This window comes from Parasteatoda tepidariorum, chromosome 1 (genome assembly GCF_982258835.1).
Source record: "Parasteatoda tepidariorum strain Cologne lab strain chromosome 1, Ptep-v5.0, whole genome shotgun sequence".
NCBI classification, from domain to species: Eukaryota; Metazoa; Arthropoda; class Arachnida; order Araneae; family Theridiidae; genus Parasteatoda; species Parasteatoda tepidariorum.
Window position 1 is genome coordinate 113,308,907 of NC_141755.1, and position 19,289 is coordinate 113,328,195.

The 19,289-nt window shown below is 27.9% G+C and overlaps 1 protein-coding gene across 11 annotated transcripts in view; it reads right to left on the reverse strand.

Annotated features, from left to right (window-relative positions):
- Positions 1 to 19,289, reverse strand: part of LOC122273164 (uncharacterized) — a 38,916-nt gene continuing 19,627 nt past the window's right edge. For 7 of the 11 annotated variants that reach the window (XM_087150499.1, XM_087150517.1, XM_087150515.1 and 4 more), the window contains 6 exons: positions 16,497 to 16,609; positions 13,953 to 14,006; positions 11,019 to 11,140; positions 3,375 to 3,408; positions 1,842 to 2,929; positions 1 to 202 (listed from right to left, as the gene is read on the reverse strand). In XM_087150499.1, coding sequence (XP_087006625.1) covers positions 2,183 to 2,854 — 672 coding nt within the window. In that variant the 5' untranslated portion in view covers positions 2,855 to 2,929; positions 3,375 to 3,408; positions 11,019 to 11,140; positions 13,953 to 14,006; positions 16,497 to 16,609 and the 3' untranslated portion in view covers positions 1 to 202; positions 1,842 to 2,182. The remainder of the gene's footprint in view (positions 203 to 1,841; positions 2,930 to 3,374; positions 3,409 to 11,018; positions 11,141 to 13,952; positions 14,007 to 16,496; positions 16,610 to 19,289) is intronic. The other 4 variants (XM_087150520.1, XM_087150504.1, XM_087150489.1 and 1 more) reach the window with 2 other exon arrangements.

The window sequence follows — 19,289 nt, forward strand, 5'->3', positions numbered from 1 at the left end:
TTTTTTAACATTAATTATATTTATTGGGAACATATAAGTACAAAATATGTGTATTGAATTTTAATACTAAAAATTAAACACGTTTAATTTACTTCTGTTGATAATTCTTTAAAATTTGATGAATAATTGGTGACAGCACTTCTCAGTAATTCTTTGAGATGACTCTTTTCCAGGACTTATCTCCAAAGAGAAGAGAACATCCCTAACAAAGAAAAAAATAATAGCAACTAACATTTCATATAAAGTATGTTGAAATCATAATAGTTAACAAAAATGAAAAAAATAATCTAAAAATAACCTTTTGTAGGTTGATATTACTCCTCCCTTTAATAGGGCGAGTCGAGGCAAATCTTTACCTTAGTACAAAGATGTTAAGTGAATAATTTTAACTTTAGTAGAAAAAAAATTTCTGCAAAGGAACAATTATTACAAAGCAATCATCGGAGTTGCAGAGCGGCAGCGAACAGGGAGCTAAGCCCCCTAGTTATGACTTAATATTATAACAAAATTGATGAAGAAAAATTATTTATATTTATTTTGAAACACTTTTCAATGCGAACTAAACATGGCATTTTTCATTTCATATGAGGTAGAAAACTAAAATGCAGCAATGAATATATTTAATAAAAGATATTATAATTTTATTTAACTTGGACCTCTCCTTAAATTAATTTAATTAGAATTAATTACTTTATCTTTAGTTTAATTAAAGGTTTTAAACTAAAACAGTGATGTGCTACTTTTAAGTACATTTTTTCTAAAACTAAAAACTTTTATCATAAATTAGATAAGGGGTAATAACAATTATTAAAAAGAATGAAAAATGTTTGAGAACCATTAAAGTAAACTAAATAATGAATCATAAAAAGAAATTAATATTAAGTGAAAATTAAAATGAGAATTCTTCTAGCCACTGTATCAAAGGTTAGGATTTAGAGAAATATTTATCCTAAACCATTATTTAAATTATTTACTATACTTTTAGTTTAATGAACAGTTGAAAACACAATAAAAAATTATTTTTTTTAATTTCGCTTCTTAGAAAAAAGTAAAAAAATAAGGTTTTATTAAAATGAAAAATGTTTTAAAAACAAATGACAAGATAGATCATAAAAAGAAACTATAGCAAATGAAAAGTGAAATCCAAATTCATTTAGCCACCGTATCCAAGGGCATATATAGTTAACAAAAACAATGCTTTTACCACAGTGACAGTGAAAAGAATGAAAACTATATTCGAAACTAGAGAAAGAAGACCTCTGGCCAATCACGAAAGAGCGCTTGTAGCAGAAAATTTCAACGTGCGAAGGTAATTGGCCAAAATCAGTGCGCAAATCATATCTCCCCCCTTTTACTTACAGAGGATCCCAGAGGCAATATTCGATTGCAAAATATTAAGAGACTGAAAGGAACACAGGCCCGTAATATAAATAAAACTTACAAAAAAATATTTTTTTCTTGAAATATAAAAAAAATGCTTATATTTGTTGTCCATTTACGTCGCACTAGAGCTGCACAATGGGCTATTGGCGACGATCTGGGAAACATCCCTGGAGGATGATCCGAAGACGTGCCAACGCAATTTTGATCCTCTACAGAGGGGATGGCACCCCTGCTTTTGTAGCCCCACGACCTGCACGCGAAGTCTAGCACTTTAACGGTAGAACAGTTTAACGAGGTATTTTTATTAATAAGGGGTCGTTCGAATTGAACGAAACCATATTTTATCAAACCCATTTTGACAAACATGGAGATAAACATTTTTCAAGAGCAATTATTAATTCGTAAATTTTACATTTTTATTGCAGATTATTATAGAGAATACAAATATATTTACTTACCACTTAACTATTTATTATCATTCTGAATTATTCACTGAAGGGATGGTGGTCTCTCCCAGCCTTTGAGCAGTGAAATCAATTGTTGATACTAGATAGTAATCCCCTTGAATCATCAGTGCAGAATTCTTAGAACTATGCAGAACATGACGTTTTCCTCTCAAAATAATCCATATTTGTTTTTAAAGATTTAATCTATACATTATAAACAAGTCATTTTTAGTACCTTGAAACAATAGTCCCAATCATTTACCAATGACACAGATTTTTAAACATTGAAAGAAAATGTTTTTTCTAAATTTAATATCAATATATCTGGCAGATGGTGGTGGACTAAGTCAAATTTAAACAGGATATTTTTGCGAAAATCGCGGTCTTTTGGCTAGAGTGAAAGGCGGGTCCATTTTTAAAAATCCTTTGCTTGCTTCTAATAAAATTTCCAATCTTGTACTGTGTTTACCAGGGTTTCCTCTTTTTCGCCGCTGAGGAACCGGTGGAGGCGCTTGCACCGGTTGTTGGACTTGAGCCGGTTGTTGGACTTGAGCCGGTTGTACTTGCACGGGTGAGGATGGTAGTGGTGGTGGTGGACTTACCACCGACACCGGAGGTGAAGCAGGCGTTGGACTAATACTTTGGCTTTGAGGTACAACAGGTGATGATGGGGGTGGCGGTGGTGATGCCTGGCGGACGGGAGATGGATCTGAGGCCGCAGAAGTGGAGGGTCTCACTGGAGGGACTTCTTCGGCAGGGAAGCTGCTGTTCAAAGACTCTCGGATGGATGTTCTAAGCCTTGAGCTGCTCTCCTCGATGTCATCCTCGAGCCTGCTCCTGGCTTCTTGGAACGAAATGCCCTGCGACACCCTATCAATGAATCTTGTTGCCAGCAAGACCATCTGTTCATTTGCTAGGGCTGTCGCAAGGCAGCTGGCCTGGTCTATAATCCGGCTTCTATCTTCGTTCCTTTTTCGCCGGTCTTCTTGTTCCTTCTGCCTTCTAAATTCGTGAGCCCGGCGCATTTCTTCCTTGGCATATTCCACCGTGGTCCGCCGCCTTCTCTCAGCCCTCTCATTTTCCTCCCTTTCTTTTCTGACCTAAAATATATTCCAATATTATGATTACACACATAGGTCGAATGCACTATTTAAAAAAAGAGCAATATATAAGCTCATTCACAGGATACTATTTACGGAGCTCTTATTTTATTACAATCTGCATCTATTTTAGCAATACAATTTTAATAAGATTCTTTTAATTTTTGTTTTCAATTCATTATTTTTTATTATTATTTATTTTATTTAACTTGCATGTTCATAATATTTTGATAAATTTTACTTTTGGATTGGTTGTACATACTTTGTTATTGCGAGCCCTGTTTAAACAAAATCCTAGGTTTAATAGAACAATTAAAAAAAAAACTATTTGTTTAGTTTTAAAAAGGTTTCTTACATCTTAATTAACATCTGGAAATTCATTTTTACTTATTTAATTTAACGTGCACCTATTTAAAAGTACTGCTAATGAAAATGATATACTCACATCCTCCGGTGTCTTAACTCCGTGAGCCGTCTTCCTAGAAGAAAATTCTTAGATTCAAACAATGCACATTATAATTTCTATCATATTACATTTAATAACAAGGATTTTGTATAACTTTAGTGCAGTGTGTCTATCACTACAAAAATACAATTCCAAATCACTAGTATATAAAGCAGATTAACTAGATTCTATGTTGGAGCACTTTTTCATAGATCAATGTTGACATTGTCGATAGTTACCCTCCCACATTGGTGACCCGGACGCAATATGGACACACCTACCTTGGCGGAAACGCCCACTACGATTAAAACACGCCTACTTCGATGGATGATCCAGATTGAACTGTTGACTTGCTACTTGTGACCGTGACATTACCCACCTCCTCGCGCTGTTGCTGCTCAGTCTCGATCACACACAACGTTGGCCTGCATACACTCGTCTGCTAATGGCAACACAGGAGCAACCACGACCAAGAACTTAATACAATTCTTATGATCAGCAAGAAGTACGGTGATCTTAATACAGTTCTCCCGGTTTCTCACAAAGCAGCAAAGAATCACCTAGTGGTTTCCGTCCATCGAATTCTACCACAGATATAATTATAGTGGGGAGTACTGTAGTGTGTCTACCACTACAAAAATACAATTCCAATTCACTAGTATATAAGACACGCTAACAGGATTCTATGTTGGGGCACCTTTTCATAGATGAATGTTGACATTGTCGATAGCTACCCTCCCCACACTTATTATTTAGATAATTAGTTTTAGCATTTAAGATATTTCAAAATATTTAAGTCAATGGATTCGTAACTAGTTCATGTGATACGTGTATGGCATATAAATTAAGAGAAATTTTTAATAGAAATCTAGCATATGTGGACATTGCGGGGAGGGGGGGGGGAACACCAATGCTCTATATAATGATCTTAACGATCTCGTTCTTAAATGTTCGAAAGCTTAAACTTTCATATTTTATTTTACGAAATCAGAAATGTTTGAATTGGCGATCGAAATGGGCTGCAGGTGGCGTAGAGCAGAACTCTTTTCCTATGGCAACACTTTACATGCTTTCCCCATTAGCGTGTGGAAAGTCATAGAGGAAGGAAGTACGTTAGTTTCTCTCTTGATTTTCATATAGATTAAAATCTTTTAACTTGAAAAACTACATGGAACTGAAAACTACATTAAACATAGTTCTAAAGAAAAGTATCACGGAAATTTTAAAAAATATTTTTATTAAGTAAAAAGGAAAAATATTAAGAAAAGGGAAAATATCGTAGTACATTCCTATATAACTGAAAAGAGGAGGAGAGGGAAGGGAGAAGGGCTAAAGGCATGAAACCGGTCTCTCCCCAGATGGCGTATTCGAGTGTTGCGATCGCGAATAAACACTCGACAAATTTTGATTAAAGACCCTCTCGATAAAAACGCTAAGTCCCTTAAATTTTAATTTCTTTATTTGCGTATCGCAAAAAATTCTACCGACTGATTCTACTTAAACTTTAGAATTTAAGAGAATTAAATTGGTGTAATGATTTGTATATCTGACTTTTCAATTTTTTAATCATTAATAAATTAAATGATAAAAACTGTAGAAATTAATTTATATGGAATTATACTTTGAAAACAAAGTTTTATGATTGTGTGTGAAATCCTGAATTCTGCACTTCAATAAGTTTGGAATTTGCCCACTTAAAGGAATTTTGCTAAAAAAAAAATTTCATCGAAGAAATGCATTCAAAATTCAAGAAATGCATACAATTCAAAAATATTGTAATAGCTTTTAAACATATAAGGATACATTTACATGGTTCTTCATGGTTATATATGGTTCTTACATATAAGTTGTTATATAATGTACTCATATAAAAACTTACATGAAAGTTACGAAGTTTATACATAGTTTTTACATAAAAATTGGCAAATAGGCGGATATATGTCGAATATGCAAAAAGTGAAATCATCGGTGTGGTTACGCAAAACACTAATTAACTTTTGATCTAATAATCGGATTTCATGTACTAGGTGCCAATCAAAATTATTTGAAAAGTTGAACTTAAATATTCTTAACTATTAATAATGATAGGAAGTCCATACAAAAATATATTTTATACCGTAAAAATTGCTAATTTCGTAAAAAAAAAAAGTACCTAATTAAATTAACTGAAATAAATTAATTTATGCTAATATCTATATATATATTTCTCTTACACGGCACCAAAAAAAAGCCTCATTACAACTCCCCGAATGGCAACGTTAGAAAATGGACCAATGATTGCTGCTAAAAATGTCACATGGCAAATGTCACATGAGGTGGCTCAACATATAGCGCTTTTGAAAACGGAAACAATAACTAGAGTGAGCATTATCAGGTTGTTCAATTCAGATTCATGCCCTAAAAACATGATAATATTTAATTTAAACTCAATTAGGAATTAATAAGGCTGGCCTTCTCCATGACTATAAATAAGTCACAAGGTCAGGCTTTTGAGAAAATCAGTTTAGTATTGACTAAACAAGTTTTTAGTCATGGACAACTTTATGTTGGCCTGTCAAGTCATTTGACAGCCTTTCAGTAATTGCTCCAAGATGCCAAATCTATCATTGTGTTTTCAAAGAAATTCTAAATGCTTAGTGTTAATTTCTTAGAGCTTTGCAGAAAAAAATGTTTTTTGGAAAAAATTTAATTGAAACTTCTATTGGCAGTAGGCAAGGGGAACTGCCAAAATCAAAACTCCCCGATTAGAAATGCAGCATGGCAACCTCCACATGTTATTTCTCGGGTAATGCTAACAGTCATGCATTTTAATTTATTGTATGTAAAACACCCTTATTTTGTTCTAAAATGGTATGTACTTTATCACAAATGTTAATTAATATAGAAATTTATTTCAATAATGCTGATCACCAAAAAATATTTCATTTGGCGATAAAACAAATTTTTGTGTTCTTGAAAATGAAAGACTTTTTGAGGGTTATTATCTCACAAGGAAAAGTTAGGGTTTAAAGTTTATATTTTTAAATAATAAAATTTTTTTCTAAAACTTTCGGAATTTCTAGCATTAACTAATTTATTATACACATTTAGTTGAATTTAGGTGAGTAACTGCAATATTTGATAATTTATTTTGCTGATATGTTTCTCATTTAGCTAATGTTTTGATTTTTTCACCATGTACAATCTAAATAGGTAATATGCTTTTTTAAAAGCCAATAAGAACATTGATAGAATTCTTCTACATAAGTACAATACTATGTCTTTGATGATAAAATACTATGTCTTTGATGATAATATACTATGTCTTTGTGCTAGAACATTGTGTTCATTGGCAAGCGAGCGCAGCGAGCCATGGTTCAAGGTGTGAACCACATAGGATTGCGTAGCAATTCTCGGGGGTTGGCGAGCGTTAGCGAGCAGGGGGTGGGGCCTCCTAGTTTTAATAATAATAGATTCAATTTTAACTTTAAAAAATACGTTTTACTAATTATTTATTACTTTTTATTTAATAAGAATTATATTTAATGTGAGCTATGCAAATTTTCACATCATTTTAAAGGAGGGTGCAATTTCGAATGACATAATACAAAATTTGTATGAAATGGGTCCCATAGTTCTTGAAAAATTAAAATTTAATAACATTACTTTAAAATTGCATCAATCAAAAACTATGAATTGATTCCAACGCTGTATTTTCTTATACAAATTTGCCTGGTTACAAATAACGTAAAAATTTGCAGACCTTACAATTCTATATTTTTTCAACCTTTTTTAAACTAAAAATGGTTATTAAAATGTATTTTGGAATGGTACTTATTATAGTTGGGAAAAAAGTTTTATAATTCTGAAAAAAATTCTTTAGTTTGCTTAAATTATTAAAATGATGTTTTAAAAAGTGGGACAATTTTTGACAGCTCTTCTGATTAAATCATTTGTACCCTATTTTTCAGATAGCGCTCTTATTTTTATGTTCCAAATCAATTGAGAAAAACGGTATTTAGAGAACGTCTGTTTGATTTTGTAAATTAGTTAAGATTAATTAGCATATTTGGCACTTCAGTGAAATTTCAATCATTATAACAAAATTTAATCAAGCCTATATCTATTTCTTTGATTTAAAGTAAATTACAAAACATCTGGTTGTAGAATTCAAAATAAACAATTCCCGGAATTCAGCTAATGATTTAGCTAGTCATACTCAATTATTTAGTTATATATATTTAAATCAGGCAATATACCATATTTAGATGAAGGAGTTCACAAATAATCTATTAACGATAGACATTTTTTAAAATTTTGTTTTTTGCTGCTAAGATATCGTGAAAAGACTTTCTAAAACTGGACACAGTTCAAAAAGCATGTTAATGAACACAGCTGGAAATGTTTAGACACGCATTTCAAACTACAAATATGGACACAGCATTTCAAAGTACAAATATGGACACAGCATTTCATTCTGTATTTTCAGCTTCTTACATAAATATTGTTTTTTCTAAGAATTAAAGACAAAAATTTTTTTTATATGATATCGTTCATTAGCATAAATTACTTGGTATGTTGTATTAAATTAGTGTTTTGTCTTTCTAAGGAAAAAGAAAAGACTAAAAATCAACAGTTGTTTATACAAGGTTGGCGTAGATGACATACATTTATAATGGTTGTAAATTTACGTCATTTGAATTTTGGGTTTTAAAACTAAATATTTTTAGTTTAGAGTTTTGAATCTCTCAAAAAGTTACACCATGACCCCAAAGTCTGGGACTAATATCCTGTGATAGTTATGCTTAGTGTTTAAATAAGTAAGGAAAAGTAAGCACCTAATTCTCCTTTTGGTTCTTAAGCTTGGGTTTCAAAATAAAATAGAGCATTTTTTTTTCTACAGCCGATTTCGTAAATATTTTAGAATCCGTATAAAAAAAGAAAACCAAAATTATGCATATAAGGTTATCAAATTAGTATTTGAGTGAAAGGAAAAAAACAAAACGTTGAGAAAACAGGAATGTTGAAAAACGATTATTATAGAGTTTCACCATCAAACTTTGATTTTTATTAAATAAATTTTTCGCTACTCTAATTTATACACAACGTTATAAAACGCTAGAAGTGACATCAGAAATTCTTTTTAAAATTGCCACGCTATCATATGAACTCCAGAAAAATAAACAAAAAAAAAGATTATATACAAAAGCAAAACAGAAAAAATAAAAATCAATCTTAATTTTAAAAGTAAATCTTAAAGCTGGAAATCTCAGTTTTCCAATTTCCGTATTTTTAAGAAAAATTGAAAAAAGAAGAAGAAGAAAGTCTAATAGAAACTTTTAATTACCACGTCATAATGAAAATGCAAAAGTTTTTTTTTAAAGAGAAAAAGTTAAATAAAAACCAAGACAAAAATCGTTCTTAGTTTATGAACGAGAAATCTATAAATCTCAATTTAATTATTTTAGAATGTCATATATTTAGAAAAAAGTGTAAATAAAAAAAATATATCGTTCATTAGAAACGCTCTTTAGGAAATATTTCGTCATAACAAATACACTGATAAGAAGAAAAGTAAATAATAAAAAAAAATACAAAAGAGAAACAGAAAATAATTATCCTTAGTTCTTAAAATATAGATTAAATTTTGAAAATTACCATTATATATCTTACCGAACAGAAAAAAAGTAATAATAAAGGAATAAAGTCTATTAGAAATTCCCAGTTAAAATTCTATTCTACAATAAAAACAGCAAAAACGAAGCTAACATTTTCAATTCAACAAAACAAAAGTGTTGAAAAGATGTTGACATTGAATGCCTAAAAATAATCTTTAAGGAAAAAAAAAAGTAGTACCAAACTCGGGGTTTAGTATAAAGTTATGCAGCTTCTATTCTTTAAATTTCGCATTGTCTTTCAGAGCATAAATTTACAAGTTTTAGAGTTTAATAAATATGAATAAAAACTACTTCGAATAATGCATAACAAAAAAATATAATATTAGATAACATTTATTAAATTTTTTCATAAAAAAATATTTGGCCAAACATATATACTTTACTATACAAACTACATTTTTCGAAATAATGCCAGCGGAGAAGAAATTTAAGTTTTTATAAATACAATGAAAAAAATTAAATTAACAGTTAAATAATTATTTGAATTATTATTTTTAAAACATTAGTTTCTTACAAATTTCCCATTGTACAATACAAGCATTAACTGAAATTATTTAGGAAAGAAAGGAAACCGATCGCAAAGAAATTCTATACTTAAGCAAAATTAATCTAGTTTAAAAATGATATGTGATTTTTTGCGAGAGCTAACTTTTCAGGTAATCTTTAGTCGTTCGTTTCAACTTTGGGATTCAGTTTCTTCTTAAAAAGAACTATTTTTCAAAAATGTTCAGATTCTTAAATAGTAGGATCCAACCACATTCACTACTCAGAAAATCTGTTACTATTTGATAAAATAATTAAATTAAATATATTGAATGGACAAACATATTTTCATAACTATAGAAGTTTCTTTTAAAAACTAGTTTCTTTTTTTTCCAAACATTTCAACTATGACATATAACCGATTCTGTGCGTCGTATAAACAATATATTTTTACATTAAAATGAATAGGAATGATTTGGGACCACACTAAAACGTCGTATAAACGATGCTCCACTGTACAAATCAACCACATATAATTGTGTGCAGTGATGAAAAGATTATATATATATTTTGTCCAGATTTCTATTAATTTCTTTTAATAATTTTCTTTTTCTCTTTTTTCATTATTCTGTAATTTTTTCCATGTTTTCTCTTCATTTTGAAATTAAATATGTATGATAGATGTATTACCAAAATTTGTAAAAAGCTTATTTCTCCAAAAATTTAAGTCCAGTATATGAAAAAGAAAAAATAATTCTATACTGGACACATGTATATGCCCTTTTATTGCCTTATAACTTGAAATTTAGAAGAATGCCAACATCCAGAAATAGTCTCAAAGCCATTTTTCACCAGTTACAGAGAAAATTTTCTGAGTTACAACATTAAATTCGAATCAAATGAAAATTAATTTAATTATTAAAATATTTATAAAATTTTAATACATTTCTTAAAATAGCTTTAATATTTAAACTGATATGGGTGAATAACAAATGGGTAATGTTGAATGCATAATCCATAAGCAAAACTAGTTATTCCTCTTCAACGTTTTCATTTATTTCTACTTGAATTGAAATCAGAGGAGGTTTTTTTTCCTTCTTTTTTTACCGTCAAAATGAAATTTTAACTTTTATTATAAACTTTCATACAAATTTCAAGTAGTCAGCTGGATAAATTACTTAAAAAATGTAATTTTTTCTACCCATAAAATTTAGCAGAAAAATTCAATATAATTTAAACAAGTTTTGCAATCGAATGACTCATATAGAAGAAAGAAATCTTATTTTTGGATAAATTAGTTATTTGTATTAAATTTTTTAAGAAGTTTGATGAAAAAGTGTTTTTGAAAAGCATTGAATTAAAAATGGGGTAGCAAATAATAAAATATTTAAACACAGAAATGGTTGCAAGGAGAGAAGTCTGTAGCAAGATTTTAAAATAAAGTGTCAAATCATTTTTCAATTATTTTCGATACAAAGTTTAAGTATTTGTTAAAAATGTCCACCTTCTCTCGATGCCCTTTTTCAATCCCAGCTACTATGTTGGTAACCAAAGCAGGGAATTTTCTTTTTTGTGTTTGCTTCAATCAGTAACCACTAATGGCAGGGGCCATTTCTTCTTGCATTTCTGAAAAATTTAGGAAAAATAAAATAAAACAATCAAGAAAATATTACATTTGTGTGGCAATCAAAAAACTATTACATTTCATATCAGTTACGTTTCAAATACAGAGAGAAAATAGTAAAAAAGTAGCATATTTCAATCTCAATATCTTTACACTAAAAAATTGTTAAAATAATTTAAAATGCTTCAATAAAGCCTTAAAAAATTCTCAAATTAAGCTGTATTATAGACTTTTCCCAGACCATAACTTTTAATTATTTGTCATCAATGACAAGCATACACTCTGTTTTTTAATGGTGGACATTCTGATAAAGAAAAGAAAATGTTTTGATTATATCACATTTGCACAATCCATAACACATTTTACTTATAACTAATGAGTAAAATGACACTCAAATGAATACTTATAAAAATATGGGGGAAATATTTTTGTGCTTTATCTATTATAAAGTTAATCTAACACACTGTGAGATCAACTCAGATTTAATGTTATGTAAAAAAGAAAATTTAAGATGTATAATATGCATTTAAATATAAAATCATATATGGCATTGAATTCCTTTCATTTGAAGAAATTAAACGTATTCCTACTTATTGATTTCTTTAAAACACCATGAAAGTTTATTTAAGTTACAGACAAAACTAAACATAAGCTTTGTGAACCCCCTCTTAAAAAAAAACAAAAACATTTTGGGTTTCTTCAAAACACAAAGGGTCTAATTTTTATATTTTTTTAAGCTTCCTGTTATAACATTAATCAAAAAGGTACTTTATGTATTTTCATTTGTGAAATATTAATATCCAGTAACGTACAGCATATAAATTTGTAATTGTTTTATTAGAGTACCCATCTAATTTTATTCTTTCATTGTTAGTAATTACTAACTAATGGGCAATTCCATGATGCAAAGGACAACATAATTAAAAGAAAAACATTTAACAACAACCCTTCATTAACGAATCTCTTAGCTTTTATTTACTTAAGATATGAAATCAAAAAATTTTGTAGTAATAATAATCAAAATTTTAATATCTGTACATTATCTGTCAGTAATCTGTAACATTAGTCACAGAACTTTTTCTCGATTTGCCACTTTCTCTACATTCTCGTTGCCACTTTCTCTACTTTCAATATTTCTTGCTAATTTGAATTCTTTTTTTAAGTAAATTTAAAAAAATAATCTCATTATTGCTTATAAAAGGAGAATTAAGGGAGGAGAGAAGGAAGCATTTCAGATAATTAAAAAAAAGTGTTTGTCAATGAAAAGAATGCTTAAAAAATATGAAAACTTAGCAAAAACCTGTATCAGTCGATATAAAACTAACCTATTATGAAAAGGTTTTTTTTTTCTTTTTGCATTTTTAAAAAAAAAAAAATTCAGCAATTTTTTACGAAATTCTGTGTATTGTTTTAAATATGAATATAAAACTTTAAGTATCAATTCCCCCGGGTTAAGGACAATTATTCTTGCCCCCCCCCCCAGTTGCATTTAGCCTTGGAAACAAATAATATCATGCTGATATTAACATTCCATTTGTAACTAAAAAATGAAAGGCATCAGAATGAAAAATTTCTACTAAGTTATAATATCTATCTAATGAGGATTGTGCTGCTTAAATTCAAAGCAAAAGTTGTTGACTAGTTGAAAATATTTTGAAAGACCCAGTAAATTATAAGTCACACTTTTTCATGTTATTTCATATATTAATTATTAAACAACTATAAAATAATTTTAAAAATCATGTTCAAAAAAAATTATATGTATCGTATTGTAAAAAATGTATCATCAAAAAAATGTATCATATTTTTTAAAATTTAATAAAATTTCAAACATAATAAAAAGTGTAAAATTTCAGGCGTAATGCCATGTCCTAAAAAATAACAAAATTTAAAATCATACGAAATATAATAAAAAAACTATTTAACTATATATAATTTGAATACCATATTTTAAGTTCAGGGTTTTAAAAGTTTTTATTATCCCTCCACTCTGGTTCAGAAAGGTCTAATTTTAAAATTAAGAGCTTTGGTATACAAGTAAAAACATATAAAAGCTGTATTTTTAATTCCATTAAAAAATAACAGTCAACAAATGATCAAAATAGAAAATTTTGTTTACAGTTAAAATTGATATTATGCTCTAAGCAGTTTAAATTGACATTCTTTTACTCAAAACCTTTTTCTATATGCAATTCTAATGCTATATTGAAAATGTTTTCTTTCATCAAAAAATTACAGCCTTGAATAATTTTTTTATGAACTTTTACTTTAGACATGGAATATAACAAGGGGTAAAAATATTGCCCCTTGGTTCAAAAATGTTCAGTATTACTGAAACACACAAAAGCAATAAATAAAACCAGGTATGATCAAAAATTCAAAGTGACTGTTTTTATTTTTCACTGCCAACATATTTAAAACATAAAATATTTTACAGAAAACTTTTGCATTAAGAGCCCAGGAACAATTCAACTTCAAAAATAACTATAACGAACAAAACTGCAAAATAATTATAATAATAAAACCTACAAAGTATTATAATTTCATGCAATAGAATCAAGCAGAATTCAAATTAAAAATAAATATTTGGATTGCAACTATTAAATAAACAAACACAGGAAATAACAAAAACTAGAATAACAAAATTAAGCATTATATTTTCAAAGAAGAAAAAAAAAGTAAACTTTATTTATGTTATTTCAAACAAAATATGAAAACTTTATCGAAATCTCTATAAAAAATATTTTAAATTTAAAATAGTTTTTATTAAGACAACAATACTTTAAAATAATGCCTACAAATAAAATATAATACCTAAAAATGCAGATATTTATCATTCAATGACTATAACATCCCTGTTTGAGTCTCCTATAAAATAAATTTACAAAAGTTAAACATAATCTCCTAAATTTACAAAATGCAAATGGCTGATCACATTAAATGAATACATAAACACAATGGGACCCTTATAAATATTAGATATAGAATTACAACATTTAAAAATAATGTAAAAAAATTTTTTTTCTCACAAAAGTTAAAAGTAATTATTTCACTTTTTACAAGCAATATTTTTTTTAATTTGATTTCTAATTTAAATGCCAAAGAGTGTCATTTATAAAAAATGATTAAATATTTAAAATGGTCTAGGTAGAAATTTATTATCCTTAATATTATTTAATTAATTTCACATAAAATGCATCCAGAATTAATCTTGAATGACTAAAAAAGATTGTGATCAACTGAGGTGCAAGAACCAGGTAAGTCCTGATTTACAAACTTTAACTAAACTAAACAACTAGATAAAACAATAGGTTTCTTTAATCATACACTGAAAAGGGGTAGTTTAACATTTGTGTCCAGTTCCAGAACTAATCTAATATTCACAGTCAAAAATAAATTAAAAAATTCTTAGAAAAATTAGTGCCCTAAATTCAAAAATGTTTTGATTGAAAAACACAGCATAATACAAAGAGATTAATGACTGTAAATTAAAATCTTGGTTGATATATAGAACAGATAATAAAAATATGCACAGGTTAGATATGAATTACGACTTTTATATACATATTTACACACACACAGAGTGGAACCCTAATTTTAGGTTTTCCATCGGAAAAGCAGTAAAAAAAAAGCATGAAGTGCGATAATGCAAAATCACCTTAAAAATTAAATTAATATAACTTTTGACTGAGAAGAAAAAAATAGACATAAATTGAAAAATTAAAATAGACATAGATTGAGGAGCCTCTGTAGTTGGACAGCTGACATGGCTGATTTATCTTTTATAGTGATTACACACTATAAATACATATTTTAATTTTGTTGATGTTTAAAAGTTTTGGAAATTCTCCGCAGTTTTCCAGTTTTTTATGACTTTTTTAATTCCCTGTATTCTACAGGATTTCCAGAGGCTGTGGCAACCCTGATGAAGGTATTTTCATAAAAATTTTAGATACTAATTCATACTAGAATTGAAACTGTTGTTAAAACAAGATACAATAAATAATATTTTTATAATTACAATTCAACAAAATTGTGGAAGATTATTTATAAATATATAGTTTAAATACTATTTTCTCAGTGAGTGAGCCTTGTTATAAGCAGTTTAAAATTATTATTATTTTTTTAAATTGAGTTAAATTAACACATATATATTAAATTAATGATGCTTATCAATGCAGAAAGACTTTCTCTAAGACTATAATGAAAAATCAAAATCAAAAAGCTAATTAAGTTACTGATAAAAACCTGAAAAAGCTTAGTGGCATCTTTTGACACCAACACAATCTTTTATAGCCTGTAAACTGTGAAAACAATAATAGAAAGCAACCTTGCCTGCAGTATCTTAATCAAAGTGTGCCTTCATTGCATGGACTAAGCATAAAACTTTACTATCAAAATGTTACATCAAAATTTTAAGAATAAGATACAAAACAGTGTTTTACTTTTTTAAATGACCTAAAAGCCTATTCAGAAGCAATTATACATTTTTGTTCTAAAAATGAATATATTTTTAATGAAACTATACTCAATTGTATTTTAAAATAACGAGAGTAGTCCTTTGTGATAAAATTAAAATTGATTAAAAATATTTAAAAAACACAAAAAGTAAAGAAGCATTTCGGTATCACATTGAAACACCTTTATCAGAAGGACAATTTTCAGGGATTACAAAACAGAATAAATAAAAATATTAAAAAAAATTGGAAGGAATAAAATAAAATAAAAATATTAGTAAAGACTAAAAAATTAATGATTTACAAAATATTTGTACAGCATTTGTACAGCATAATAATTGCTAGTTATATCTCTTTATTGATCAAAAATTTTTTTAAACTATAACCTCACAAATATGCAACATTGTATTAATACTGAGTGACATAAAAACGACTAAAAACTATTAAAAAAATTAAAAAAAAAACAATAATAATAAAAAGTGATACATGAACATTTTTCAAGTAAAAACTGTTCCCCCCTCCCAACAAGTAACATAATTTTTCTTCACATCATATAGCAATTAGGACAAATTATAAAACAATGTTTTCCAAATACCCCCAATATGCAGTAACAATCTGAGGACAAAATCCACAGAATGACCTGATATGTAGAAGAAAGCAATGTTTTACAGTTTCAGCAATCATCAGAACCATCTGTTGATGAATTATTTAAAATAAATCACGTATTTGGTCAGAATAAACATTGTGTTTTTTTTTTAAGTGGACTGCAACAATTCTACATTTGTTTTATTTTAATTCACTTTTCAAATTGTTGGTCATTTTTGGAGCTTTTAATAATAATTTTATTCATGTTTTTGGATCAAAAAATTGTCAAAATACTGATTAATTTAATAAAACTGACTTCAATTAGGTTCCACATGTAAACACAACCATCTTCAGATCCAGAGACTGCGACAGAATCTTTGTCATTGAGGAAACTTCCTATCTTTTACCTCTCATTTTTGGCCTGTGTGCCTAATTAAAAATGATACTCATTTATAATAATGGAAAAGAACTTTAACTAAAAAAACCAAGTAAAAAAGTAATTTCTACGTAATAATTGGTACCACTATTAATCACAGTTGGTCAAGTTAAGAGTTCCTACACCTAACATAGTTGGTGAGTTGCAATAAGCAGCTTTGAAATTAGCAGGATTGCAACTCAAATCTAGAAAAAAAGTTCCCTGTATTTTTCTTGCATTATGCACAATATATTAAGATGAAACATAGACTCACTGTGCAAATGTGTGTGCTATATTAGGATAACTAATACTAGTTTTAATTGCAGGAAAAACTTAAGAAGTAAATAAGAAACAGTTCAACATACATAAAAAAAATAATAATAGAGCAAATGAAATAGTGTAGTATGGCTGAACTATCTTATATCTCATAGATTACTCTTTGAGAGGTCAACATTTTGTAAAAGAAGAAAATAGGAAATAAATATTCCCTGCATTTTTCCAGTTTATAAGGAAAAATTCAAAATTCCCTGTTATTTTCCCTGTGGAGCAGCAACCCTGATTAGGCAAAATTGGGATGAAATTTCCCCCAAATCTTGCTTTCCTCCATTGAAGATTTTCAGTTGCACTTCAATTCTGCTTTGTTATTTTAAATTATTTTTTTTTTTTTTGTGAAGCATCTAATTTTATTTCTATTGACATGATTGGCCCATTTAATTTAGATTCGAAAGACAGTATCTGTTGAAAGAGTTTCTTTGTTGAAATGGCAACAGTATTTAATACATTATGCTTAATTTTTTTAGCCGCCCTCTCCCCAACCAAGAGACACAACTATGCCAAAGTTGCATAAATTATTTATCAGCTAGCATCTTTTAATGAAATGCCAAGTATAGCTATCACACTTTTTGGGGATTCCACTAGATGAAGTTAATGACTATGAGGTAAATATTTGTTTAGTTTCTTTTTAGTAAACTTAAGCTCTCAATCAATCAGGCACAGAAAATGTTACTCTACTTAAATATAAGGATTTAGGATAAAATTATTTTAATTTTGCTTTAGCTGGGTTTTAAATTTTAAGGAATATGGTGAATTTGTAACTAAAATGAAGAACTTTGTAGAACAGCACATTTTTAAAGAACAAATTATCCCTTTTGAGAGAATGTTCTTAAAAGAAATAATTAGAAAATATGGTTTTTCACTCTTTACAGAAATACAAGTTGACAATTAGTGCACTGAAGTGTTTTGCTATTGTGTTAGAAATCTATTTAAATGTGGAAGGGAGGAAAAAAATAGGTATGTGCAGTTTCTCAAATTTTACAAAAATATAAGCTGAAAATTAGTGTACAGAAGGGTTTGACTATAGAGTTAGAGCAAAAAAAAAAAAAAAAAAACAAAAAAACAAAAAAAAAAAAAAAAAAAAAATTGTTCATTTTTTTATTGAAATATAAGGAGATAATTAATTAGGTTTATTGAAATCTTTTGGTAAGTTCAAAAATAGAAAGAAAGAAAAACTTACAAGATGTATACAGCCTACAGCATATATAAAATCTTGTTAATTCTTGACTGCAAGTTTACTTAAAATAAATTCTGCTACCATGATTGTTATTTTTCCTTCAATAAACATTTTTATTACGATACAGGCACTCCTGCTAAAGCCAGTATATTGGCAAAGGGATCTGGCAAGTTAAGGCTTAATAGTAGTATAATGATGTAAGTGTAACAGCTTTAAAATTGTTTCAGGCATTATGAAAGCTGTATATTCCACAAATATTTCATTTGTTTTCTAATATATTTTCATTTTTTTTTAAATACATAGTAATAAAAACCAAATAAAAAATGTTAATACATTCCTTTTATTGAATATAGTTAATAAAGGTTAAAATGATTGCTAAAAACAGATAAGTATTCTTGATTTTTTACTTAAAAGAGCAAGGAGGGTTTGGTCTTTAACAATCCAGTATCATAAACTGTCAAAAACTGTTTAAAATTGTTAAGAACTAATGATGATAGTTACAATGTAAGTTTTAGTAATATATTTATAATATTTATTAAAATACAGTTATACACTAATGAATAAACATATGCTAATATATAATAATATAACTAAATATATTAAATGAATAATTATGTCAATGTAGAAAGTGTAGTTTTGAGCATAAACAAAATTTCAGCTTATCTTCACATTCCTTTTATTATTTTATAAGAAAATTTTCTCTTCTAAAGAGTTTTTGAAATCTTTATGTTGAGTTATTATTATTTTAATCTTTATATTATTGAAATCAAAATGTTCTATTTCATTTTTATAATTTGCAGCATTTTGTTTTATCAACTGCACAATATTAATAAAAGTGGAATAAATCCAAATTATAACATTGGATCAGTTTTAAAACAGAATTGATAGAATCAGAAAAAAAAGCTGATAAAAAGTATAAATTTTTTATGTTTTGTAATTAGTAATTTAACTTTTAAACTTAAGAGTTTCAAATCACCCTATTTTATTATATGTGAAGGAATGATGACATAAATAATTGTCAGAATGTTTAAGGTACTTTTCAATCATTAAAATGTGTTATTAAATGTAATTTAACAATTAAAGAGCTTTCAGTAAGCAGATCTTTTGTTAGCATATAGTGTTCATATATAAAGCAACATTTACGTAACAAAAGGAAACATTTTTTTCTGAAAAATTTACTTTTC